General features: G+C 44.2%; 2 protein-coding genes and 1 long non-coding RNA gene across 6 annotated transcripts in view; 1 reads left to right on the forward strand and 2 right to left on the reverse strand.

Moving 5' to 3' along the window:
- Positions 1–78: 78 nt before the first annotated feature.
- LOC133396980 (uncharacterized) lies at positions 79–7429 on the reverse strand. The gene is made up of 3 exons (XR_009767514.1): positions 7269–7429; positions 2629–2709; positions 79–139 (listed from the first exon to the last, which is right to left on the reverse strand). It is a non-coding gene; the product is annotated as an uncharacterized LOC133396980 (long non-coding RNA).
- On the forward strand, positions 2494–8362 carry LOC133396977 (sodium- and chloride-dependent GABA transporter 1-like). Its single transcript, XM_061667323.1, is given in 16 exon segments — positions 2494–2678; positions 3461–3834; positions 3896–4027; positions 4278–4378; positions 4454–4563; positions 4917–5049; positions 5299–5433; positions 5598–5701; positions 5778–5902; positions 5971–6083; positions 6148–6279; positions 6339–6419; positions 6421–6442; positions 6510–6610; positions 7258–7425; positions 7526–8362. Coding segments are annotated over 16 exon segments (2001 nt in total). The 5' UTR covers positions 2494–2604; the 3' UTR covers positions 7622–8362.
- The window catches only part of iqsec3a (IQ motif and Sec7 domain ArfGEF 3a), a 40991-nt gene continuing 25995 nt past the window's right edge, over positions 8292–23287 (reverse strand). For 3 of the 4 annotated variants that reach the window (XM_061667319.1, XM_061667321.1, XM_061667322.1), the window contains 10 exons: positions 22422–22583; positions 20556–20678; positions 17526–17692; positions 16527–16666; positions 14320–14445; positions 13570–13669; positions 13328–13486; positions 12751–12840; positions 12300–12343; positions 8292–10491 (listed from right to left, as the gene is read on the reverse strand). In XM_061667319.1, coding sequence (XP_061523303.1) covers positions 9964–10491; positions 12300–12343; positions 12751–12840; positions 13328–13486; positions 13570–13669; positions 14320–14445; positions 16527–16666; positions 17526–17692; positions 20556–20678; positions 22422–22583 — 1639 coding nt within the window. In that variant the 3' untranslated portion in view covers positions 8292–9963. The remainder of the gene's footprint in view (positions 10492–12299; positions 12344–12750; positions 12841–13327; positions 13487–13569; positions 13670–14319; positions 14446–16526; positions 16667–17525; positions 17693–20555; positions 20679–22421; positions 22584–23287) is intronic. The other variant, XM_061667320.1, reaches the window with a different exon arrangement.

Raw genomic sequence — 23287 nt, forward strand, 5'->3', positions numbered from 1 at the left:
GAGAACGATAACGCAGCAGGTATAAGAAAATGGAAAAGAGAAGAAGTTCCTGGGAACGGAGGCATCTGAGCTTTACTTACTGATTATAGCTGCAAAGGAGGTGTCAGCTCAATATTGATGCATCCCAATACTTTTGGCCCTAGATGAGAACAAACATTTATTATTAAACAGCACTTGTCCTCAGACTCCTCAATAAAACGTTGCAATATTTTTTTGGATGAACTTAAATTTGATGTAAAATGATCATTTATTTTATCCATCCATCCATTTTCTGTTCCGCTTATCCTCACTTGGGCCACGGGCGTGCTTGAGCCTAGCCCAGCTATCTTCGGGCGAGAGGCGGGCGTAACCTTTCTATCTCATATTTTTTATTGATTTTAAAACATTTTACTTACATTTTTATTTATGATAGGACTTATCTATTAAATAACTTTTTAATGCACAAACACCTCGACAAACACCCTACATTACCTTTTTATATAATTCAATTATCCTTTTGAATACAGCTCATTTTGCTCTTTTATTATTTTTATTTTATATGTTTTTATTTATTTTTGAATGTGCAAAGACCTCCCCATACATGGTACATTAAATAGTTCATATATAATAATTATTTTGGATGCATCCTATTTTTGTCTTTTCTTATTTTTCTAATTATGTTGAATATGCAAAGGCCTCCACATACAGTACATATTGACCCTGCAGCAACACAACAGGAAGAAATATATACAATGAATTTCTCTGCAAATATTCTAAACTCATTGCAACTATATTAACACACGCACACACACCGCATTTCCCCTCAATTTCACAAACATAAAGCAGGGGTAAACGTCTCATCGCCATTGTCCATAACAGAAGACGAATGAGCCCTCTTACAATGCACCGTAGCATTGATGTGTAAATGTGGTTTGAAAATGACATCATGAAATCCCATTGAGGGCGCTTAATGGGGCCTCCCCTATATTTTGCTTCCCCCGAGCGTCTCTGGCAAAGATAACGGGGGCGATTATGTTCCGGAGGCCTCACTCCCCGACAACATAAATGAAAGTTGAAGTCAAAGTGACGATTGTGGTCTACACTCATGTGATGTCATGAATCACTGCCCCAATCACAGTGATCCAATTGTCTTGTGCTAACATTCAGGAGAGGAACATTTGGCACCGCGGGATAACTAACTCGGGCTGTCAGACTTCCTGGCTTTTTCCTTGACATCGAGGATAAATGACGGCCAGTGAACACAGAACTGCGCTAATATAAATACCGTGGCGCCTTGAGATACAAGTCACCTGACTTACATGTTTTTCCAGATATGGGCCGTTGTTTGGACGTTTTAGTTTTTTTATTTTTATTTGGACTTGTAACCAAACCTTATAACCTTGTAAGCGAAAGATATTTGAACACAAACAGCGGAGCAACACGTAAAAATCAATCGAATACTCACAGGCATATAAGTTGTATCCTTTCCAAAAAATGACAAATATGACTGCGGCTCACTGAGCCAGTTGTGAATCTCTACTTCTTGCGTGTCTTTATGTCTGGTGCGCACACCAGAAGGAACAGTGCAATGTCCATTGAATTGCAGCAAAAACTGTTTAATACTTTACATTCTAACTAATTATGTCAATCCATTATGTTTTTAGAAAGTACAATATTATAGGGTGGTGCTTTTCTTATTAAAAAAAAAAAAACCATGACAACAAGTCGTGTTGTTGTGGTCACGGAACAAAATAAACTTGTATCACAAAGCACCACCGTAGATCCTGAGTTGCAGCAGTAGGCGCATAATAAAACAGATACGATTTCCACATGCAGCCCGGAGGTGCTTTTGAAAGGCGCATTTATATTTATTCTTAGTACGAAGGGGATTGCCAAGTACGTTGTTGTAATCGGGCAACATGAAAAAAAGGAAAACAGATGCATTCTTAAAAATACGCAACTTGGGTGCAGTCTTGATTAACTCAACAATGCTGCCTCCAAGGCCTTCGGGATATCATGGCATACTTCCAAATCTCTTCAAACGAATTGCATTTAATGGTGTTTCCATCAAAATGGCTCTTTTCCAAACGGGTCCCATGGAATTGTCCAGAATTAAGATCGGGAGGGAACTAAGGGAGTCTAGACCAGGGGCTGGCCAAGCTTTGATTAAAACAGACAGATGGTCCATGGCATTTGTAGACCATGTTTGGGAGCGGACTTGAAACCCTCTAAATTAGGATGTGCGTCCGAACACGATTGGCCAGATACAGTATGTGTTCACTTTGTGGTCTAACTCTGTCATTTTACCAAACTCGTCCCCAGATGAGGGCCTTTTCTATCAGGGGGGGACACCATGGCAAGCATGTTGGCAAGTGTGAAACACACAATGTGCTACCACTGTGTGTGATCGGCATATCCCATATGACCTCAGGGGGTCCGTACACTGAGCTGTAATCAAAGCAGGCACACAGGTCGAACTTTATTAGCAGCCACTCGATAGCCGCGGCTAACAAGGACAACCACCAATGCGGCCACACAGCAGAAAGAGTGAGCGGGGAACGTCGGAGAGGTCTTCTCAGGAAGCGGAGAGCCTCCCGTGGGCCTGAGGAGGCAGCAAGCAAATTGATGTTTTGGTTTTTTTTTCTTTACCTTTTGGATCAAGTTGTGGCAGGGAAGTTGATGAGGTGGACATCTTGTAGGTAGGCTGTTCCTCCTCTCGTCATTGCATGACTGAAAAAGACAAAAGCTTGATGTTAATGAAGTGCAATAATAATACTAATCTTTTTTTAATTTTTTCTACGAATGCAGTTCCTTTGATCCATACTGATTTTACTTTTTTCCATTAAAATGTCATCTAAATTTCAAGCGCGGCTCATCTGCATCACTGCACAATGTCTTTTCAGGAGCATCAATCAGCACGTTCCTAGAAATATTGCATCCATGTTATTGGACACTGGAATAAATTGAACATTTGGTGTGGTGATCAAATGAAAAGTGGCGGTGTGAACATTTTCTAGGCCAATCAATCGCCTGCAAAAGCTTTCCTCTCCATGTGTCAACTTCCTGATCTATGATGTCATCCAGACATGTAATATGGGATTTTGCAGTTGGGTTATTAATGCAGTGATCATGGTTTGTATTATGTAGTTAGTATTTATATTAATGTATTATCTATACAGAAAATAGGGCTAATGGCAAAAAAAAACCCCACTTCATTTGGGCAATTAGAAGGGCCCAGGCTATGATGATGATGGACTAGATGCCACCTAGAGGACAGTCTAGTCCTCTAGGTGGCGGTAATGCGCATTATAACGATTGGTAATTGCCACACAACTAGAGGAGAAGATACCTTGTCCGCTATCTTTTTGTGGATCTAGGCAAATTGTTTCAGTACACCAACGTACACAGTAAAATAAATAGTCGTGCATACATTACCTGCCCTAGGTAGAAATTGTAACCTTTGCTCGTCGCGTCTTCACAGCTTTTCTGCACATTTGAATCCGTCGACCAAAGAACCAAAACCCAGTGTGAGAAGATCTCCGCAAGCAGGACTTTGTAATCGTTTCAGCCTTGAGTGCCCCAAAGAATCCACTCTCTCAGTGGCGGTACCGACCATGGGCAAGACCGGACAGAGTACGGTGGACTTAAACTCCCTGAGTGATATCAAGCAAACGGTTCCCTTCGAGGAAATGGAGCTTGCGGTGCCCCCTGCAGACCAACAGAAGCAAAAAGAGGAACCCCCTGACCGAGGCAGCTGGAAGGGCAAGTTTGACTTCCTGCTGTCGTGTGTTGGGTACGCCATCGGCTTGGGTAACGTCTGGAGATTCCCGTATTTGTGCGGCAAAAATGGTGGAGGTAAATTCTTACATATTTGGACCCCAATTTCATACAACTTACTGACTTTATTCCCATATAGGGGCATTCCTGATCCCATACTTCTTGACTCTGGTGTTTTGTGGGATACCGCTGTTCTTACTGGAGACGTCTCTGGGACAGTTCACCTCAGTGGGAGGTCTCGGGGTGTGGAAGCTCATGCCGATGATGAAGGGTAAAGACGCTGAACTGAACATTCCAGTGACACATTAGATACAGTGGAACCTTTATTTACGAGAGCCTCAACTTAAGAGTCTTTCGAGTTACGAACCGTCGCTCGGTCGATTCTTAGCTTTGTGTTGCGAGCCAAAATTTTGAGATATGAGCAAGCAGAATTCTGATAGGTCGAGTGAAGTGACAAAGATCACGGTAGCACTGCACTTGGGAGATGGCAACCATGCTATTTGTGTCTGTTGTGTCCGTAGGTGTCGGTTTGGCCGCAGTGGTGCTGTCCTTCTGGCTCAACATCTACTACATCATCATCATAGCCTGGGCCCTCTACTACTTGTTCAACTCTTTCGGTTCGGTATGTTCGAAACAAGACCTCCGACAGGGCTTTCTTTCTCCAGAGTCATAATTTCGTCTGTGTTTGTGCGCGCAGGAGCTGCCCTGGCAAAATTGCGACAATCCCTGGAACACCGACAAGTGTTTCTGCAACTATAGCCTGAACGACACCACCAACCTGACCAGCGCTGTCACAGAGTTCTGGGAGTGAGTCTCATGCCTTCCCCATCATAGGCCTAATGGTCTGTCCCTTTGAGACAGATTTTGACAAAGTCGCCACTGCGAATTTGCAGATTCATATAATTAGAAGCCTGTCGACGTCAGGGTCTCGGACGGCAACAATTGGTTGGGTGTGGGCAGTTGGTCTTATGCGTTAAACGTCAAACTCGGGTCACAGTCCCTTAAACAAAGGCGGTGTTGCGCTTCTGATTCATTCATGGCTTGACTTCAAACACCCCCCCCCCCCCCCCACACCCCCATTCCGCATTGGTATCCTACACACAGGACAGCAAACTAAATTCTGTGAGTGACTCTAACATCACTTCTGTGTGTGTTTGCAGGCGTAACATGCACCAGCTCTCCGGTGGTTTGGAGGAGCCAGGGGAGCTTCGTTGGCCCCTGGTGGGCACCCTGGCGCTCGCCTGGGTCCTCGTCTATTTCTCAATCTGGAAGGGAGTGGAGTGGACGGGGAAGGTCAGACTTCTCTTGCATAATCCTCCAAATTGATTGGCAAGTGCAAATAAAAATAAACCGTCTGGGCTTTTTACAGAGGCTTGACTTTGACAAAAAGATAAGAGATAACTCAAATGTCTTTTACCACCAAGCACAAGGTGGATAAAATGGTGTTAATTAGAAGCAAATGACGGAGAGAGATTGGGAGATAGAGATTTCAGACTTAGCTAAAAGTTGCACAAATTTCTCTAACCCTTTCCTCAATCTCAGGTGGTGTATTTTTCAGCGACCTATCCCTACTTTATGCTCTTCATCCTGTTCTTTCGAGGGGTCACACTCCCGGGAGCCATCGACGGCATCCGTTTCTACATCACACCAGACTTCAATAAGCTCATCCGCTCAGAGGTAAAACGGCCTAAGTGCTCATGAACACCCCACAATCAAATTTGTCGTTTCTTCTTACCTGAAAAGCTAAGACGTATTGCTACTGCCCAATGGAAAAATTGGTGATTGTTTTTCGGTTAAAAATAGAACAATATTTCTTTATGTTTTCAATGTACATGTCTTAGGTGTGGCTGGACGCAGCCACTCAAATCTTCTTCTCCTACGGCCTGGGCCTGGGCTCGCTCATCGCACTGGGCAGCTACAACAGCTATCATAACGACGTCTACAAGTACTGCCCCATCACAGCATTATACAACGTTGGCCATTTAGTTTCACGCTGACTATTGTTTTGTCGTTCATTTAAGGGACTCCATCATCGTGTGTTGCATCAACTCCTGCACCAGCATGTTCGCCGGCTTCGTCATCTTCTCCATTGTGGGCTTCATGTCGTACATCACCAAGAAACCTGTTCAGGAGCTAGCCGCTTCGGGTATTCGATTTATATATTGGACTTGTTGGGTACTGTATGGCAATAGTTGAATATTTACGAAAATCCAGGTCCTGGCCTGGCGTTTTTGGCGTATCCTCAGGCGGTCACACAGCTGCCCATGTCGTCTTTGTGGGCCATCCTCTTCTTCTCCATGCTAATGATGCTGGGCTTGGACAGTCAGGTACACACAATACACTATGCAAACAAAAAGACACACAATGAGCCTTCTTGTCGCATCCAATCAGTTCTGCACGGTGGAAGGCTTCGTCACAGCTCTGATGGACGAGTATCCCTTGTTGCTGAGGAAGAGGAAGAAGGTGTTCATCCTGGTCGTCTGCCTCGTGTCCTTCATCATCGGGTTCTCCAACATCACACAGGTACACCACATGAGAAAACGATCCCGGTCCAAGCCACATTATCCACGCGCGTCTTCCAGGGCGGCCTCTACGTGTTCAAGCTGTTTGACTACTACTCGGCCAGCGGAATGTGCCTCCTCTACCTCGTCTTCTTCGAGACAGGTCTCCATCGCCTGGCTTTACGGTAGGAAAGCATCCTGGCCAGTTAAAAGGTCTCGTCTTTTTGCCCTGATATCAATTTGATGATGCAGGAGCTGAGAGATTCTACAAGGACATCGAGGACATGATTGGCTACCGACCCTGCGTTTGGTGGAAGCTCTGTTGGAAGTTTTTCACGCCGCTCATCTGCTTGGTAAGCCGACAGGAAATTATTTTATTGACTGAACCTCAGTGACACCAATCTGTCACTCTCATGTTGTTACTCAATTAAATTGGCGTCAATCAATATGTCTGTCTGGTCCTGTCATGGTAAAAAACAACAAATAATTATGGCCTAAATGATAGGAAAGCTTTTGCGAGTAGCCTATTAAATTAAAAGCCAAAATAAAGTTAATAATTGGAAAAACAAAATGGGCTTATTATCCTAGCCTAGCATAACCTAGCCTAGCTGCCAGGCTGTGATGGATAAAATGGACGCCTCAGACTTCTGTATGGGAATTTGTATTCCGTTTAATGTCAAAAACAAAACAGAATTGCAATATTAGTCGTTCGAACTGCTCTAAGTGCTAGAGGACTCTGCATCTTTTTGCACAATTGTTTTTTGTCAATGTCTTTATGTCCCCAAAGTGTTCTGTAAATTGACTGTTTGTTGTACTAGAGCGGCTCCAACTACCGGAGACAAATTCCTTGTGTGTTTTGGACATACTTGGCAAATAAAGATGATTCTGATTCTGATTCTGAAATAATATTAATGTACTGTCATAACATTATTAAGTTGACAAAGTGACAAGAATACATATTCCCCCCCAACCCAAGTAATTAAAATATCTTCTATTTCAGGGTGTGTTTACCTTCAGTGCTGTGGAGATGACGCCCCTGACTCTGGGCCAGTACGTGTACCCTGTGTGGGGCCAAACCATCGGCTGGACCATGGCCTTGTCCTCCATGGTGCTCATCCCTGGCTACGTCGTCTACATGCTGTGCACGACGCCGGGAAGCATCAAGGAGGTACAGCATCACCCTCCCCCTCCCTCTCTCTCTCGCCCTGCTTGGAAATGACGCAAGGAGTTAACAGAAACAATAAATATTGCTCTTTTGTGACCTTCAGCGCTGGAAGAGGATGACAACATCGCAGCAGGAGGACAAGCCATCGGGTCACGATGTTTTTACGCACACAGGGAATGTCGGTGAAGCCCTCGTTTAGCCCCCCTTCTATGTTCCCTAAAATAATAATCACACTGTCATGCTAGATTTAGTCACATTTGACACTTGAATGTAGAACTTTGCTATATTTTACTAGGACATTTTACATCTTAAAAAAATGGACATTTTCTCAATAACTCCAATTGTAGGCCATCATATGGGCATGCAATACGTTTGTGTATTATAACGTATAGGTCATACTTTGCATTATTGATGACATAAATGGACAAGCGACGCACAACACATTTTACAATAGATCTAACTGTTAGACATGTAAATTGTGTTTTTCGATTATGTTCAAAAATGTGGTAAAAAAAATAAATAAATGAAAATATCCATATAATTTTAAAAATAATATATACAGGCCATAAAATGAGATGTCGCTGCATATTCTAATATACTAAATATTACACTGTAATCAACAAAGAAAATAATGTAGCTATAAAACGACAAAAGTGGTTAGATGGTGCACCTGTACCTAATTAAATGTCTCATGACATTCAAATGTTCAACGTTGCCGTTTATGTTAAAAAAAATACTTCAACATGAATGCATTGTGATCGAGCTCCTGTGTAAAGTGCACGTAATTAGATGAACAAATATGTCAATAATTCTTTATATTGTGCGTAAATAAATCTCCAAGAATCAATCATAAGACACACAGATGGACTTGAATGATATTTAATAGCATGTTGATATACTGCAAAGACAGAGAGGAAATCAACCGCGGGAAGTGATAGCTCATTTCTCTCACACTCCCTTATCTTTGAACTTGTATTTTTTCTTTTTTTTTTTAAACTAAATGTAAATTCCGTAATAGGTTGTCATCATGTCATTCATGAAGCAGTGCACTTGTATATATGGGAGAGCCCTTTGGTCAGTGTCCTGTCGTAGGTGAAAGTCAGCCACTCGCGGGACTCCCTAAATGCTACATTGGTTGCCATGGTAACGTCCCCGACACGCACACACGTATAAAGCATCTCCCAAGAAAATGAAACGGTGAAGGAGGAGGAATAAAGAGACTAACTTTGCTTATTACACTGTCCAGCTCCACTGGATTTAATTTCATATATCGTGTATTTTTTTTTTTTCTTTATATGACAAAAATGTGCCCCTTCTGATCCCATTCGTGTGCTCAATTTTAATTCAATCATGCACCAAAACTTACTGTGAGGATAACTAACAATTAAAAAAAAAAAAAAAAGACTTCATACCTGTATGTTTATGGGGGCGATAAGTATAAAAAAACAGAAGCTATTTTTCGGGGTTTTCTTTTTTTTTAAAACGTATTCTTTCACGTGTTGTCATGTTAAAATGTCTTGAAAACCCATTAATAGCTGCATTATTTCAGAAATAATCAAGATACATTAAGCGTGACTTGCTAATTTTTCATTTGAAGACACATTTACATTATTATCAAATCTGACCAGTGGCTCTCAGCTGGCTGGTCGGGTCTGGAAGCCAAAGCTCACTTGGGGCATTTTTTTTTTTTTGTTTGTTTTTTTTGAATGCATAAAAGATGAGGACCGGGACATCGGGTGACCCATTTCAGAATGAAGGTCATGTGATTATCAAGAGGCTGCTTATCCTTTCCGACATCTTTAGGATGTGATATTTACAATCCACGTTTGAGGAAAATACGTAGATCAGATAATGCCTCCAGTTATTATTATCAGCATTTGCTGGCTCTACAAGCTGTTGTTTATTCATTGTTTTTCTTGCTTTTGGGGGATAAATGTAAGGCTATAAAGATAAGCAGGAGATACGAGAAGAGAAAACACACGGAAAGTGGGTGGCAAACGCGCACAAAGGCTTAAAAAAATAAACGAGGAAATTCGAGATTCCCTGAAAAAGCGAAGAAGCGTCTTTGTCCCGAAGCGAAACATGGCGGCCACAGTGCGTCTCTGTTTTAAAGTCTGTGTTGAATATAAGCAGTCCACTTCCTGGAGAAGAAGACAAAAAAAAAAAAAAACACCAGCGTGGGAGCAAAGGTTCCATCCATTCATCGTGAATTGTGTTTGGAAGTCCTTCTTTTCCGCATTACTAATGTCACTTATTTTTTGGCACGAGGTGAGGGAGAATATTTCCACTCTTTGTCCATCCACAATTTTAGCTTGAGTTAAAACCGGCAAAAAGTCCTTTGATGGTGTTAAATTGCTTTTGAAAAGCAAGTCAAATGCTATCTATGCATGACATTGCTTGGTTCTTCTTTGTCAAATCTCAACATATTTACCTCAATATAATTACTTTTTTTTTTTTAAATTCATCTGATGATATCTTTCATCTGTATGTACATTGCGTACTTTTAAATAGAGGAAGTGGGGTTAATTAAATGGATTATATTTACACCATGCTCCGAGAACCACTAGGGGTCCGATGTAGACTGAGGCGGGGATCTGGGGGGATGTACTGGTGCGGGTGGTTGTACGGCGGCGGCGGCGGGGGCAGAGGGGGTTGGTGGCCGTCTCCGCCGCTGCATTGCGAGGCGTCGGGCGAGCGCAGCGGCGTGGACGTGGCCGACTGGCTCAGTTGGTAATGCTGGTAGTAGTGATGCGGGTGGTAGTGGGGGTAAGGGTGCGGGTGGGGGTGGGCGGGCGCGTGGCTGAGGAAGGCCTCCATGCGGGCGTGGCCGCCGTTGTCCAGCATGATGACCTTGACGATCTGCTGACACTGGATGAGCGCCTCGGGCCGCAGGTCGGCCACGCTGGCGGCGGACTGGGGGTGTGGCCGGCGGGCCGGGGTGCTCGGGTGTTGAGGCGGCGAGGCCGCAACCCCCGGGTGGAAGAGCAGCTCCCTCCCGTGGTTAGGAAGGCCCGCGCTCTCGGGACTGCTGCTGAGCTGGTACGTCTGAAGCCTGTTGTGAATTGACACCTAGTTTAGAAAACAGCCAAGAGAACAGCATCAAATGTTATCAAGCTGGTTCCTCCGCTACGATCCGTCAAGCCCTCTTTATTCATCTTTTTAGGGGGTGGGGGGGGGGGGGGGGAAGGTGGTGGTGAAGTCTTAACACACACACGCACACACGTGGGAGGGGCTTTGCGTGGTCCTCCGAGGATGCTAGGAACAGTGATGGGAGTTGTGCGTGAGGGGGGAGGGAGTGAGCCCGGTGGTTCCAAAGGGGACACTGAGCGCACCTGTATCGCCCTTCCAAACCACTGTGTGGCGCTATGGGGTGGACAGCGGACACGAGGATACTTGGGGGAAGGGATTGGGTAGGGGGAACCAGAACATGTACGGTTGGTAGAAGAGGAGGGGAAGCACACAAGACGTCCAACAAGCAACAAGGCACGATGCACAAGTCACACTGCTGTGATTCAATTCTCCTCTAAGCTTCTCTACTGCATATTAGCGATTAGTTGACTTCAAGCGCGTTAATACTTGTCAATTAGTCGACTAATTGGTTGAACCCCTACTCCTTAGAACTGTCTCCGGAACAAGAACCCTGTAGATATCCAGTCTTTGAGTAGATGTTCCTTGTTGGTGTTCTACCAATCTTGGAGCATCTGATCCAAGATGTTTGAGGTGCAGTAGTTTTCCTTGACAGCATTTCGATCATCTTCCTGGCAAATCCCTCTCGTGATTTTTGAATGATATCGCATACAATATGCCGGTGGTAGGTACAAGATTGGATCTGCAGCCAGGTTACCTTTCGCTGATCCTCCATTTTTTTTAGGGCAGGTCAAGAATCTTCTTGATTTGGAATGATCTCACATGCTTATGGTGGAACCTCGTCAGCTTTCTGTACTTCTTGATCCTTCCGGGTAATAACCCTCAACATACTTGTTGGTGCTCAGGTCTTCTATTATATTAGAGTTAACAAAGTCTATTTTGACAGGTTTGTTTGGATTCAAACGCAGGTGGACAGCTGCTATTACTCTCCTACAACAAGTTGCGTTGAACGGACTCCTTCACAAAACTCTTTTTCCGCCACTTTGTGTTGAAACGCGAGCTAATTCTCCGTCTCATCGCATCGCATCGTCATCACCGGGCAGCTGTTTTGTGACTTTGCACGACAACTTCCTCCGATTGCGGACGGATGGAGAGATGGAGACAGAAGAGCTACACTCTGCACTGCGGCGACCGACCCCCCGCCCCAACCACTCCCCTTCCTCTTCTCTCCCGGAAGAATGCACTTTGACAGCTACCGTTTCAGTCGCACAAGCTGCGGACATTTACTGCAGCCCGTGTGGAAGGACGAGAGGACAATCTTGCACAATAAGAACCATTTTAAATCTCACATGTCAGGTAATTGAAATAACAGGGTTTAAATCAATCTAAATCAATAAAAAAAATTTTTTAAAAAGCTCAATATCTAATTAAGCCACCAGGAAGACAGAGCTGAGTTACATTCAATGTCAACTTGAGGCTGCGTGTGTGTCCTCAGCCTACGGGGGGCACACTGCCGCAGCGAAGCAGGACAGGAAAAGGTCATCTTGTAGCTGCAAAGCCTCCTGGGTAATGTAGTTGAGATGGCTCACTTGTGTTTGCACGAGATGCTCGTCTGGGTATTTGGATGGTGAAAAAAGGGGCTGCAAATGCGTTTGTTGTGTTTTTTTCATGGGCGCCACTCTTACTCGATGCCTTGAAGATATATTTTTACTCATCCTGTTTACTCCTCACTACGCTAGCTTGTGCACTTACCTGTCATAGTGGACGCGGCCTTGTCGTTAAGCACTTACCTCGACGGCATTGTGTCCACTTCTGTCCTCCACCTCCTGGTTTCCTGTAGCCACGTTGTTAGATTAATACTCCTGATATGTTGCGTCGTTGAGTGTTTCTCAACCTTTAGTGAGCTAGTATTCTATTGTATAAATGGGAACAGGTGGAGAAACAGGTTACGTGTACTTTCTGCCAACTAGTGGCAGAGCGTATGTTCCGCTTATCACAATACGTCGCTGGCATAGATAGAATAGAGATACAGTGGTGCCTCGGCCGAGCGTTGGCTCACATCTGGAAAAACGAATTTTTTCGGGTCATTCGTACGTCAAGGTATCACTGTACCTTGAAAAAAAAATTATTTTTCAGGCAGATTAAGTAAAATCGGATAGTTTCACGCCTCACACCTGGCGATCTCTCGTGCCACACTAATGGTTGGGAAGCACTCGTGTATTTGAGCCTCATGTTACCTACCTGACGTGCCGCCGAGTTTTCCCCGCAGCTCCACTTGCGTGCCGTTGTTGATCGGGTGCGTCTTGGCGCCCTGCTGCTTCTCCAGCTCCCCTGCAGAGAGAGCGAGAGCATAAGACACGCATCATCATCATCATCATCACGTCATCACACGGGCCGACGTGCACTGCGCTCATCGCCTCCCGCGCCGTCCGCTCATGGCTCGGCTCTTCATCGCGCTAATTAAACGCCACGGCTGATGCTAATTGCATGTCGCCGCCAATCATAGTCACTATGTATTGTTGTTTTGTCTTCCATTTTGCCACAACGACTAGTTGAGACTTTAAAATACTACAATTTGTACTTTAAAGGAAACATATTTAGCATTTTTTGCTTCTAGGTGTCTTGGTAACTTGTCTGTGACGTGTTCGTCAAAATACCCCAATGATAAAGAATTATAGCACATTAGCCCCTCGGGACTTAACCTGTTTTGAGGCTCTCTGGACTGCGGCGAGAGGGCTGAGTATGCCGTTTGTTACCATGACGACTGCGTCAAATATGTCCCCTTTAAAGTCCTGGTAAAAAAAAATAAAAATCTTACACTCGATACGTATCTGCTCCATCTCCGACACCTCAGCGATGGACTCCTTCAGGTCTTCCACGAACTTGAGCAGCTCCTCGGCGCTTTGGGCGCAGAAGTTGAGCACCTGCTTCTTGTCGGAGCCGAACGGCGACAGGATGGTAATGCCGTGAGGGTAGTCTGATGCAGGGGGGGGCAGGAATGGTCAAACACAAAGAAAATTCCAGTGAAATGTGGTCCAAAACACAGACACGGTGACTCACATTCGTTCTCAAACAAGTGGAACTGCATGCCGAGCAGGCCCAGGGCTTTGCAGAACGTGTAAGCCGCCGAACTCTTCTTCTTTGGACAAAGCTTCAGTATCTACGGATGGTCACAAAAAACAACATTGATTACAAGAACGAAGCTACTGTATTTTTTGTCTTAAAGGGCATCCAAAATGAAGAACATAACCACCGATATAAGCAATAACATTTTTCCCCCTTATAAAATGCAACCATTGTGACCTTGCGGTAACTATTCGCCCACACGAGCAGTAAACGTTCTTTCATGAAAAACCTTTCATGAAAACGATAAAGAATTCCACCCAAAATGTGCCTTTTAACCTTTTTTCCTGCAGCCACCAATTAAGAGGACACTACTTTGGCACTACCCTTTGTGTGAGAGCAGCATTTTGCATATTGATGGCTGCTGAACGACTTTGAAACGATAACCCGCGACGTGACTCCTAATGAGAATAATAATTATGCCCGACATGAAGTCTTTGATTTGCGCCGTGGCCCGACTCAAACCCTTTTTCGCCGCTGCACCTTCCAGCTGCTCTGCAGTGAGAGTGAGGGGAGACAGATATTTTCTGCTCTACTTTATTACAAGAAGCACGCAGCGACGTCTGAATTAAAGGAGTTGTCACAACAGTAGAAGAAGCTTTAACGCGCACACACGGTGGTTTAAACTGTCACGTGTCACGCGATATCTCCTGCCCGAGTGGAAGCCAGGCGTATTTTTCAAGTTACCACAATGAGATCGTTGAAAAGGAACACTTCCCGCTGGTGCGCCGCCTGCTTCTGGGCCTTGTTGACGTCCGTCACCTCGAAGAGGCGACTACAGCACACCAGTCGTCTGTGAGGCACCGACAGCACCTGCAGACACATTCAGGCCACACTAATCAATCCCTGCACACCAATGTGGAGACCTAAATTTGATGGGAAAATGAAATTGGCTCATTTCTATCATGTTTGTGACCGGTTTTATTTTGTGTTTCTACAATGTAAAGCACTTTGTGAGTCCTCTGTGTGAGAATTATGATATAAATAAGATGTACTGAGTTCCTTTCACACAGTATCGTTCATGGAAATCCAAAACTTTCAACTCTAAAGTGTTACCGGCTTACTCAAAAGTGTACTATATCAAATTATAATTGTATTGATATTTTTCCACATGGTTCTACTTTGTCATAGTGCGGCTCAGGGCAGCCATTTTAAGTGAAAGTTTCATACCGACGAATTGCACAGTTCAAACGATATTTGACAGATAAATAAAGATGTTGGGAGCGGGCATCTTCTTGCTCGCTTCCTCTTCCTGCTCTAATCCGATCATGTGGATTGTGAGCCGCGTGTGGGTCCTGTCACAGGGCTCGATTAAAAGGGTCACGCAAAGGTTTATCACAATAGAAGCCTGGCTGCACAAAATTGCCTCCGCAGAGTGGTCCAATCATATTCTCAGATCAAATGGAAGAAGTAGAAGGACTGTCACAAGCACAGCCAGCACTCATTTGTGATCAGATCAGAATATACATGGGTTGCGCCCCGGCATTATCGCTTTTCATTTTCCGCTGGCACCCCTGCGGATAATTTGCTCAACCTTCTACTCGTCACCGCAGGTATCGTTCCCGCTCGGCCCCTTTTTCATTTCAGCTCGCGTCAGAAAAGGCGTGTAACGACATCATTAGCGTGAAACCTTCGTCGTGTCCCGTCAGCGTTATGAACTCATATCACCGCCGCCACTTTGTCCTAATAGATAAATGTTTTATGTCAAATATTTGAGCTGCGGCAAAGACTCTGCTTAAATTAATCAAGTCTTAAAATATTCCTGCCCACCATTCTTCCATTACGGTGAAACCCCCGTTTGTTGTGAGGGACACATTCGAAATCCATCAGCAATCGGTGAAAATCCACATCATCCAAAAAGTTGTTTGCCTTCTGCACACTTTAAACACATTTAAACTTATTAAACACACTTTTTAAAGTATTTCTTTGCATGAGTTTTCTCTTTTTTCCTCCCAAATGAGTTTTTCCTTACCCGAATGGTCTTAACTTGAATTGATAATAACAACAATGCACAGTGCAGTCACGCCGCAATCTGCTCTTTCAGAATAAACTTTCTTCTCTTCTTCCTTTTGTGGGGCTGACAGCTCCTTGTGGGCAGGAGTCACTTCCTATCTCAACGATCCATCATTTGGGGCTCTGACTATGCTCCCTCTGTCATCCGATGGCTACCCATCCATCACTGACAGTCACGGGGTAGGGGTGGGGAGGCAGAAACACTAAAGGGGTGGGGGGCGAGGAAGATGGCAGGAATCAGAGTCTCAATGTCATGGAGAAAGTCGACAGGAGATGAGTGATAGTAACTTTTCCTCAGAGTCTTTGTTGAATGTGAATAACGGGAGAGTAAGGTTCCCAATGTTGGTTTGTAGTTGGATTTTGAAAACTCTCAGCATGCTAGCCAAGAGTGTACGGAGAATTGTTTCGCTCCCGGATAAAAGAAGATCTCGGCGCAGTGAGGACACACTAAATACCAAGAACACTCAACAAGAAATCCTCATGAAGCAGGTTCTTTTACAGAGCCAAACACTCTTTGTTCTTATGTGCTTGGACACAAAAGCAGTACACACACAAGCGCAGCCATTCCGATTCCGAAAGCGTTTGAGACTTTTCACCTAAAATGGCCGAGAAGCGCTTAATGACAGACGGCGCTGGCGTAACGAGCCGAGGCGCTCGTTGCCACCTAATGGAAAACAAATGTGCTCCGCTAACGCTACTTAGGCTAGGTGATCGTGATAAGGCCTTGAATAATGACTGACTTGGCATGGAGAGTGCGTGAGTGTCAGCGCTTGTGATAAATTGTCATCCAGGACTCCACTGACTACAGCGCCGTCCGATGGGTGTTGTCCAAGAATTGACGCATAGAGGGGGATGATTGGTGGAAAACTTTGTCTCCTCACCGTTTTCATGCCCACGATGGACTGCTCCACCTTGGAGACGTAGGTGACGTGGTCCTCGTTGGAACGCAGTTCCCTCATCTGTATTCTCTCGTAGATGCCCACCACCATGTCACGGGGGATGTCCGCCCCGTCGTCAACGCCTGAGACAGCGTTGGAGGGGGGCCGGGGGGATGTTGACACATAACGATACATTACAATGCTACATGGAAAAAAAGACTCACAAACAGACCCAAAAACACGCATGTGCACTTACCGTCAACCCTAAACCAATGAAAAACAATTATTCCTTGTACTTTACCAGATCGGAGGTAAACTGAGCGGCAACTACCGCTGCTATTATGCTGTGGGCGTTTCCGCAGAACGCGGGCGAAACCACGCTCCCCTCAACTGTCGACTGCCATTCAAATACCACAACTTCAACATGGAAAAATTGACGCTATTTCATCTAGCATCTTTTATAACATAACTTCTCTTCCTCCTCCTTACCTGTCCTTTAATCAACCTCTGCTGTCTTCTGCTGTCTCCATTTAACGTTGACATGGGGTCACGGGACTGGAGGTTAATAGCCGAGAGAAGGCATTACACCTGAACTCAGCACGTGCCAAGGCCGTAGTCGGCTACGGCCTCGGCACGTTATCAAGCTGACAGATGTAATACTCCCGGAGCGCCTCTGAATCAAGTTTTAAAAAGCGTATTCGATTCGTTAAAGGCTCGGTTGATTGCTTTCATATGTCTGCTTCCTGAGACAATTAATCAACCGAGGGGTGGAGGGGGTGGCTCAATCCCCAAAATGAGATTACAAACAAGGCGAGTGGATGGAGAGATGGCACAAAACACTACAAAAGACAAATAGACCAGCAGGGATGGCGTGACATATTTTCATTTGCGCAAGATCTCGGGGATTGATTTTCCGGCTTGATCTAATTGCGCGCCGTCTGGATGAATTTACTAAAGTTGGTGCGCATCAATGCCCGATTGATCGCCGTTTTCATTGAGTACCTCGGAGGTTGCGTATGAAGTCCTCCAGCAGCATCTTGCGGTCGGGCTTGATGTTGGGACTGTACATGTCGGTGTTGAGCAGGATGATGGCGAACGCCAGGATGAAGATGGTGTCCGGGTTGTGGAACTGCTGCACCACGTCCGGGTTGCACATGCAGTAGCGCTGGCTGCAGGGAGCCACAAATATGTTTGGGTTAACACACGACAGCAAATCGTAGTAGTTTCCAGACAGCGGGAGAATGTGGACAAATATGGGTTGATATCAAATCCTCAGACATAAAAAAAGCAATCTGATTGGAGCATTACTTGAAACGATGAATTGAATAACAGCTGGCCGCTAAATTGAGCTGACATCAGCCAACTCCGCACTGTCATTCCCTGACGCCCACATAACGCACCAGCCCAGCCCTGCCTTTCAAAGCCATACACACACAACATTTCCAGATATTATCGTGTGAAACGTGAGGATGGCGACCCCAAACCGACAACATTAATACCTGCACTTCACCTGCACATGTTGTTGTTTCTCGATTAATCAATGGGATAATCAGTAGAATCATAGAATCTCAAAATATGCCATAGCTGAAGACCTGAAGGGGGGGTTGAAAAAGCTCATTATTTTAGATCCCCCAATATTTGTATGTATGTAACTATATTTGCACAAACACGCTGAATATGTTGAGGTGTCGCGGGAAGATTCAGTGAAAAACACAAGAACGAAAACAATAACACATTCCAATACTTTTTGAATTCACAGTAGCATTAGTGGGAATCCATCACGTGGAATTGACACAATTAGCGCACTACACGATTAGTGCGAATGCTCGACTTGCTCTGAAATTGTACTGCAATAAGAAAAAAGGACTCGTCTCACAGCATTAAAGATGTACTGTATTAGAATATTATGGAACCAGATGAAAGCTAGTATGGATTTATAGCTTTAATTTGACTTTGTGTGATGCTAAAATATCTCTCCCTGTGGCTTTAAAACCCACTGAACGCATCATGCATCACACAGCGGTCCACTGGTTTCTCGGCTGTAGTTAAACATGCAGAAACTTTATGTACAGTACGTGCACACTCTGAGAGCATAAATGCGCATCGCACTGGAGCACAACAACATTCCACCGCACCACCAAATATAGACGGCCAATAGTGTGTCATAAGGAAGGCCCCGGTCTAAAAGACTGTGTGTGTGTGTGTGTGTGTGCGCACCCTGTGGAGAGGGATTATTTCAACGAAATGCATAAAGTATGAACACTCCTCGGCTGGAGAATAAATAATAAAACAGTACAATGGTGTATGACAAACCAGACACCAAGTTAAAAAATAAATAAAGAAATAAATAAAAGGGCATGTGGTGTGATAGTTAATTTGAGCAGTCATCGTTTGCACACTGAGGTTGTGGCGCCATTTTACAGGCCAGCTGAGCTGAGTGAAGTCTCTGTGGGACTTCAATGTTCATAGTGGTATTTGGCAAATATACACATGAGCGAGGCAAGCAGTTTTTTCTTTCCATTTTTTTATGTAGCAAAAAAGTCTATTTATGTAGGGGCACGAAGTGCCAGTGGACGTTACGCAACGCTGGTTATTTATAAATCCTCCACCCTCTTTTGTTTTTCCTGCCCTTTTCATTCCTTCCCACCCCCCTCAGGTTTGTTCCGCTCTCACGCCTCTGCTCCAACACGCAGATGCCCGGGCATTGCCGGTGCCAAGGTCTCTACCCACTTTTTGTTTACCTCCTTGTCGTGCACCTCAGGCAAATGTGACAGGTGGCGCTTCATCCCAGAGATGCCAGACAGCGTCAACTCGTGTTTATTTGCAACTGTGAGGGAGGCCAAAGGAAAGAACCAACACACATTTGCTACTCTATTAGAGTTTTTTTTCTGACTCTACAGCCAAATTTCAAAATGTAATACGTTTTTAAAAAAAAAAAAAAAACAACAACTTACAATTCGAAAAATAATGCCCTGTGCCGAAATGAAAAAACTAATTCTTGGTCATTTTTTACAAATTTATTAGAGAATAATAAGCACATATGAAACCTGTAAAGGTCAGAACCCCATATTTGGATCCATATAAAACTGTTAAATATCCATCCATCCATCCATCCATTTTCTGAGCCGCTTCTCCTCACAAGGGTCGCGGGAGTGCTGGAGCCTATCCCAGCTATCATCGGGCAGGAGGCGGGGTACACCCTGAACTGGTCGCCAGCCAATCGCAGGGCACATATAAACAAACAACCGTTCAAACTCAAATTCCCACCTATGGGCAATTTAGAGTCTTCAATTAATCTACCATGCATGTTTTTGGGATGTCGGCGGAAACCCGAGTACCCGGAGAAAAACCACGCAGGCACGGGGAGAACATGCAAACTCCACACAGGCGGGGCCGGGGATTGAACTACGGTCCTCAGAACTGTGAAGCAGATGTGCTAACCAGTCGTCCACCGTGCCGCCTACTGTTAAATATTGTTTTATAATATTTTTAAACCAGAAGAGAAGTGTGCTGAAGGTGTGAAATGTTTTTTTCCTCATTATATCGTACTTTATATTTATTTCTATTTGTTTATTGTTGGTGATTTAAAAAAAACTACAATTCTGGTTACTTGCTTGATTACCCAAATTGATTTCGAGAGCACTTTAAAAAATAAAAAATACTGCAGCTGTAACAAAAAAAAAACCACAATGAATAATAAAATAATACAAATGAAATAATGACAAATAAATATTATTTTCGAATGAAAATATACTTCTTTAAAAAGAAACTCCTGAAGCGCCTCCTCTGTGTCTTCGACCAAACTCACACAGCCCTTACTCGTTCATTCATTCATTCATCTTCCGTTCCGGTCATCCCACACAGTCCTTCCTTTATTTACTTATTTGTCCAACACTTTATGTTGTTGTCTGATGTTTTGACATTAAAACAACCAGGGAGCTCGCCAACAGAACAAGCAAGAGAAAGACAAAAATCATTCATATCCTAGCAACAGAATAGTGGGAAGAAATGTGAAAATCACTTTCCAATTACCTGAAAGCCTCGATGAGACGTTCCACCTTCTGGGCCTCTCCCTGGACACGAATGTGGGCCTGGAATTTCCTCAGCGCGTCGTCCAGCTCCATGCCCGAGAAATCCATCTCGTCCACCACGCAGCTGTTGAGGTAGAGTCGGGCGAGAGGAGGCGCGGAGTGAGCGGAACGTAATAAGCGTGCATGAGCGTGACGGGATCGATGAGCCCGGGGATGCAGACTGCAGATAAGAGCTCTCTCTAATTCAACACACCGCACACTCAGACGGATGCAGGAGGATAAAGATGCAGCTGGCAACGCAATGTGGAAATCTCCCCGAGCGGAAAATCCTCCTCGCACCTGACAACTAAATCTTAATTACCTTAATTAAAAAAAAAAAAATAGAAAAAAGTTAGTGACATGAGTTCAGAGGAAGCTGGATACAAATTGGTTGAGGTGAAATGAGGCTTGGAAGTAAGTTTTAATTGACTTAGGAACTCATTATTTTTTACTTGTGCTTTATTCGTGCGTCGCTTACATATGTATTTGAAATGAATTTTATAGATTTGTATCCATTTTATTTCATGTTTAGTTTGTTGTACTTATATGTGCACATTAGCAGTTGAACCAATTAATTGACTCGTCGACAAAAGACGGTGTACTGTGCTAAGAGAATAGCCATGATGTCATCTATTAATTGACTTTGACTCAACTTTCATCACAGTATAGTTGACTACAAAAAAATAAAAAAAATTCTGACCTATTTTAAATATTTTCAGATGTTTTTTTGTTGTTTTTTTTAAACCTTTAAATATGAAATCTTCTCTGGCCATTATGTTTCATGGCCCTTTGACTACACATTTGTTTTTCTGACAATAATGCTCATCTTTGAGAAACTAAGCCAGAGATTTTGTGATTAAAAAATAATGTTTATAATAGTGGTTGTCGTTTGCAGTGGTGTGGAAACTGCAATATACCCTCCTTCAATGTGTTTAAAATATTGTAATATATTAAATAATATATATATCAACTCAATGTGTGGCTAATGTCGTGGGGCTTTTTAATGCCTGATTTGACTTGACGGACGTGACGGCGCCACCTCCTGTCACTTCCTCCCGGGCCGTCACTCCTCCTTTACGTAACATCAGACGGGATGCTCTACAGCTGCAGCCCCCTCCCACACACACACACACACACACACACACACACATATATACGCATACACATACATCCCGCGAACATGTCGGTTCATACACAACCTGGCAGGGCGCAGCTGTCGGGCCTTAAAAACGCACGTTTTTACGAAGCTGGCAATCAGGCAGGCGGCACACCAACGCATAAAAAGCAACACAGCGCCAGATGGAAGCATATTTTGAGCAGAGAATGAGTAGACGACCGCAGGGCTGGAACCAGACAAGAATCTTACTGCTTAACATTCATCAATGGAACGAGTTCTGCGGGCCAAATCTATGACCACAATTTGGCTTAATTGACTTTGCGACGTTTTAATGTGCGTAGTTTATGCTTAAGGAAACGTACGCAGAATGAACAATGGCCAGCGCGCCGCAGGGGACACGTTGGAGGGCAAACCTACTCGCAACCGGACACAACATTAGGTACACCTACACTCACATTAAAACATTATCTGTGACCTTGCCATTCTGATGAACAAGACTGTGAAGTTGGAGCCTCTTCTGTCCTACTTCCTCTGATCTCAAAATCTGATCTCCAAATGAACTGATGTCTCGCCATGTCACAGCGGCCATTAACGCGGTATGGAAATGCGGGAGCAACACAAATACAAACTGGTCATTTGAATGCAAATGCTTGCTTGTGTGAGATTTACATCCCCCGAGGCGAGACAAGCTCATACGAGGCGTCCACTCACTCGAGGACGTCCCTGTTGAAGGGCTTCTTGCTGTTGCCGAGGAACTCGCCGATCATCTGCCGACTCAGCCCCTTCCTCTGCAGCAGGAAGTGGGCCACGCCGATGGGCGTGTCCGGGATGAAGCCTCGCGAGATCAGGAACTGGAGGCCCTTGTCAGGATTCCTGGTGGAGAAGGAGGAGATGAAGATGTTTCTTAGCATGGTGCACAATCATATTTATTACGACGGAATAGATTTTCAGTAAAAGAAGATATACATGGCAGTATAACTGTTTCTACAAGTCACACTTACAGTACAGTGCAATACATTTGCATCAAATCTTTAAGAACAGTTTGTTTTTAAAATATTATGTTCAATTCTTATTTGCTCATTTTTTTAGATGTTACTACAATAGGAAATTAGAAATGCAATGCATTCTGTTTATTTCTATTGTGCAAAGTGGCTGTTTGCATGCATAACTGGCTAGAGGAGCGATTGCATGAATTATACAGTATGAACCTGTTAATCGTAAGAAAAAGGTCAATTGCAGCAAGTGTGACTGAGCTGAGATTGGATTTCTAGTCTTCACTATTTACATTTTTCTGTTATTTCTATCGTGCAAGGTGGTGATTAGCATTAGCAACCAGCCACAGGAGTGACAAATAAGATTTCGGATTCTTATTTGACTTTCAGGTTATGTTATTTATGAGAATTTAGGTCAAATTGCTAAAATTCCCAGTGTCCGCTGTATTTATAAAGCTATTAGATCATGCGAAGCAGAAAAGCTCCAGGGAGGCTGGCGCATGAATGCCGTCGCCCTGCCTCTGTGTTCTCCTTTTACGTAACACCCCGCCTGTCCCGGCTAATGGGTTTAGCTAGGTGAAGCTA

Source organism: Phycodurus eques, chromosome 22 (assembly GCF_024500275.1).
Source record: "Phycodurus eques isolate BA_2022a chromosome 22, UOR_Pequ_1.1, whole genome shotgun sequence".
Classification (NCBI taxonomy): Eukaryota; Metazoa; Chordata; class Actinopteri; order Syngnathiformes; family Syngnathidae; genus Phycodurus; species Phycodurus eques.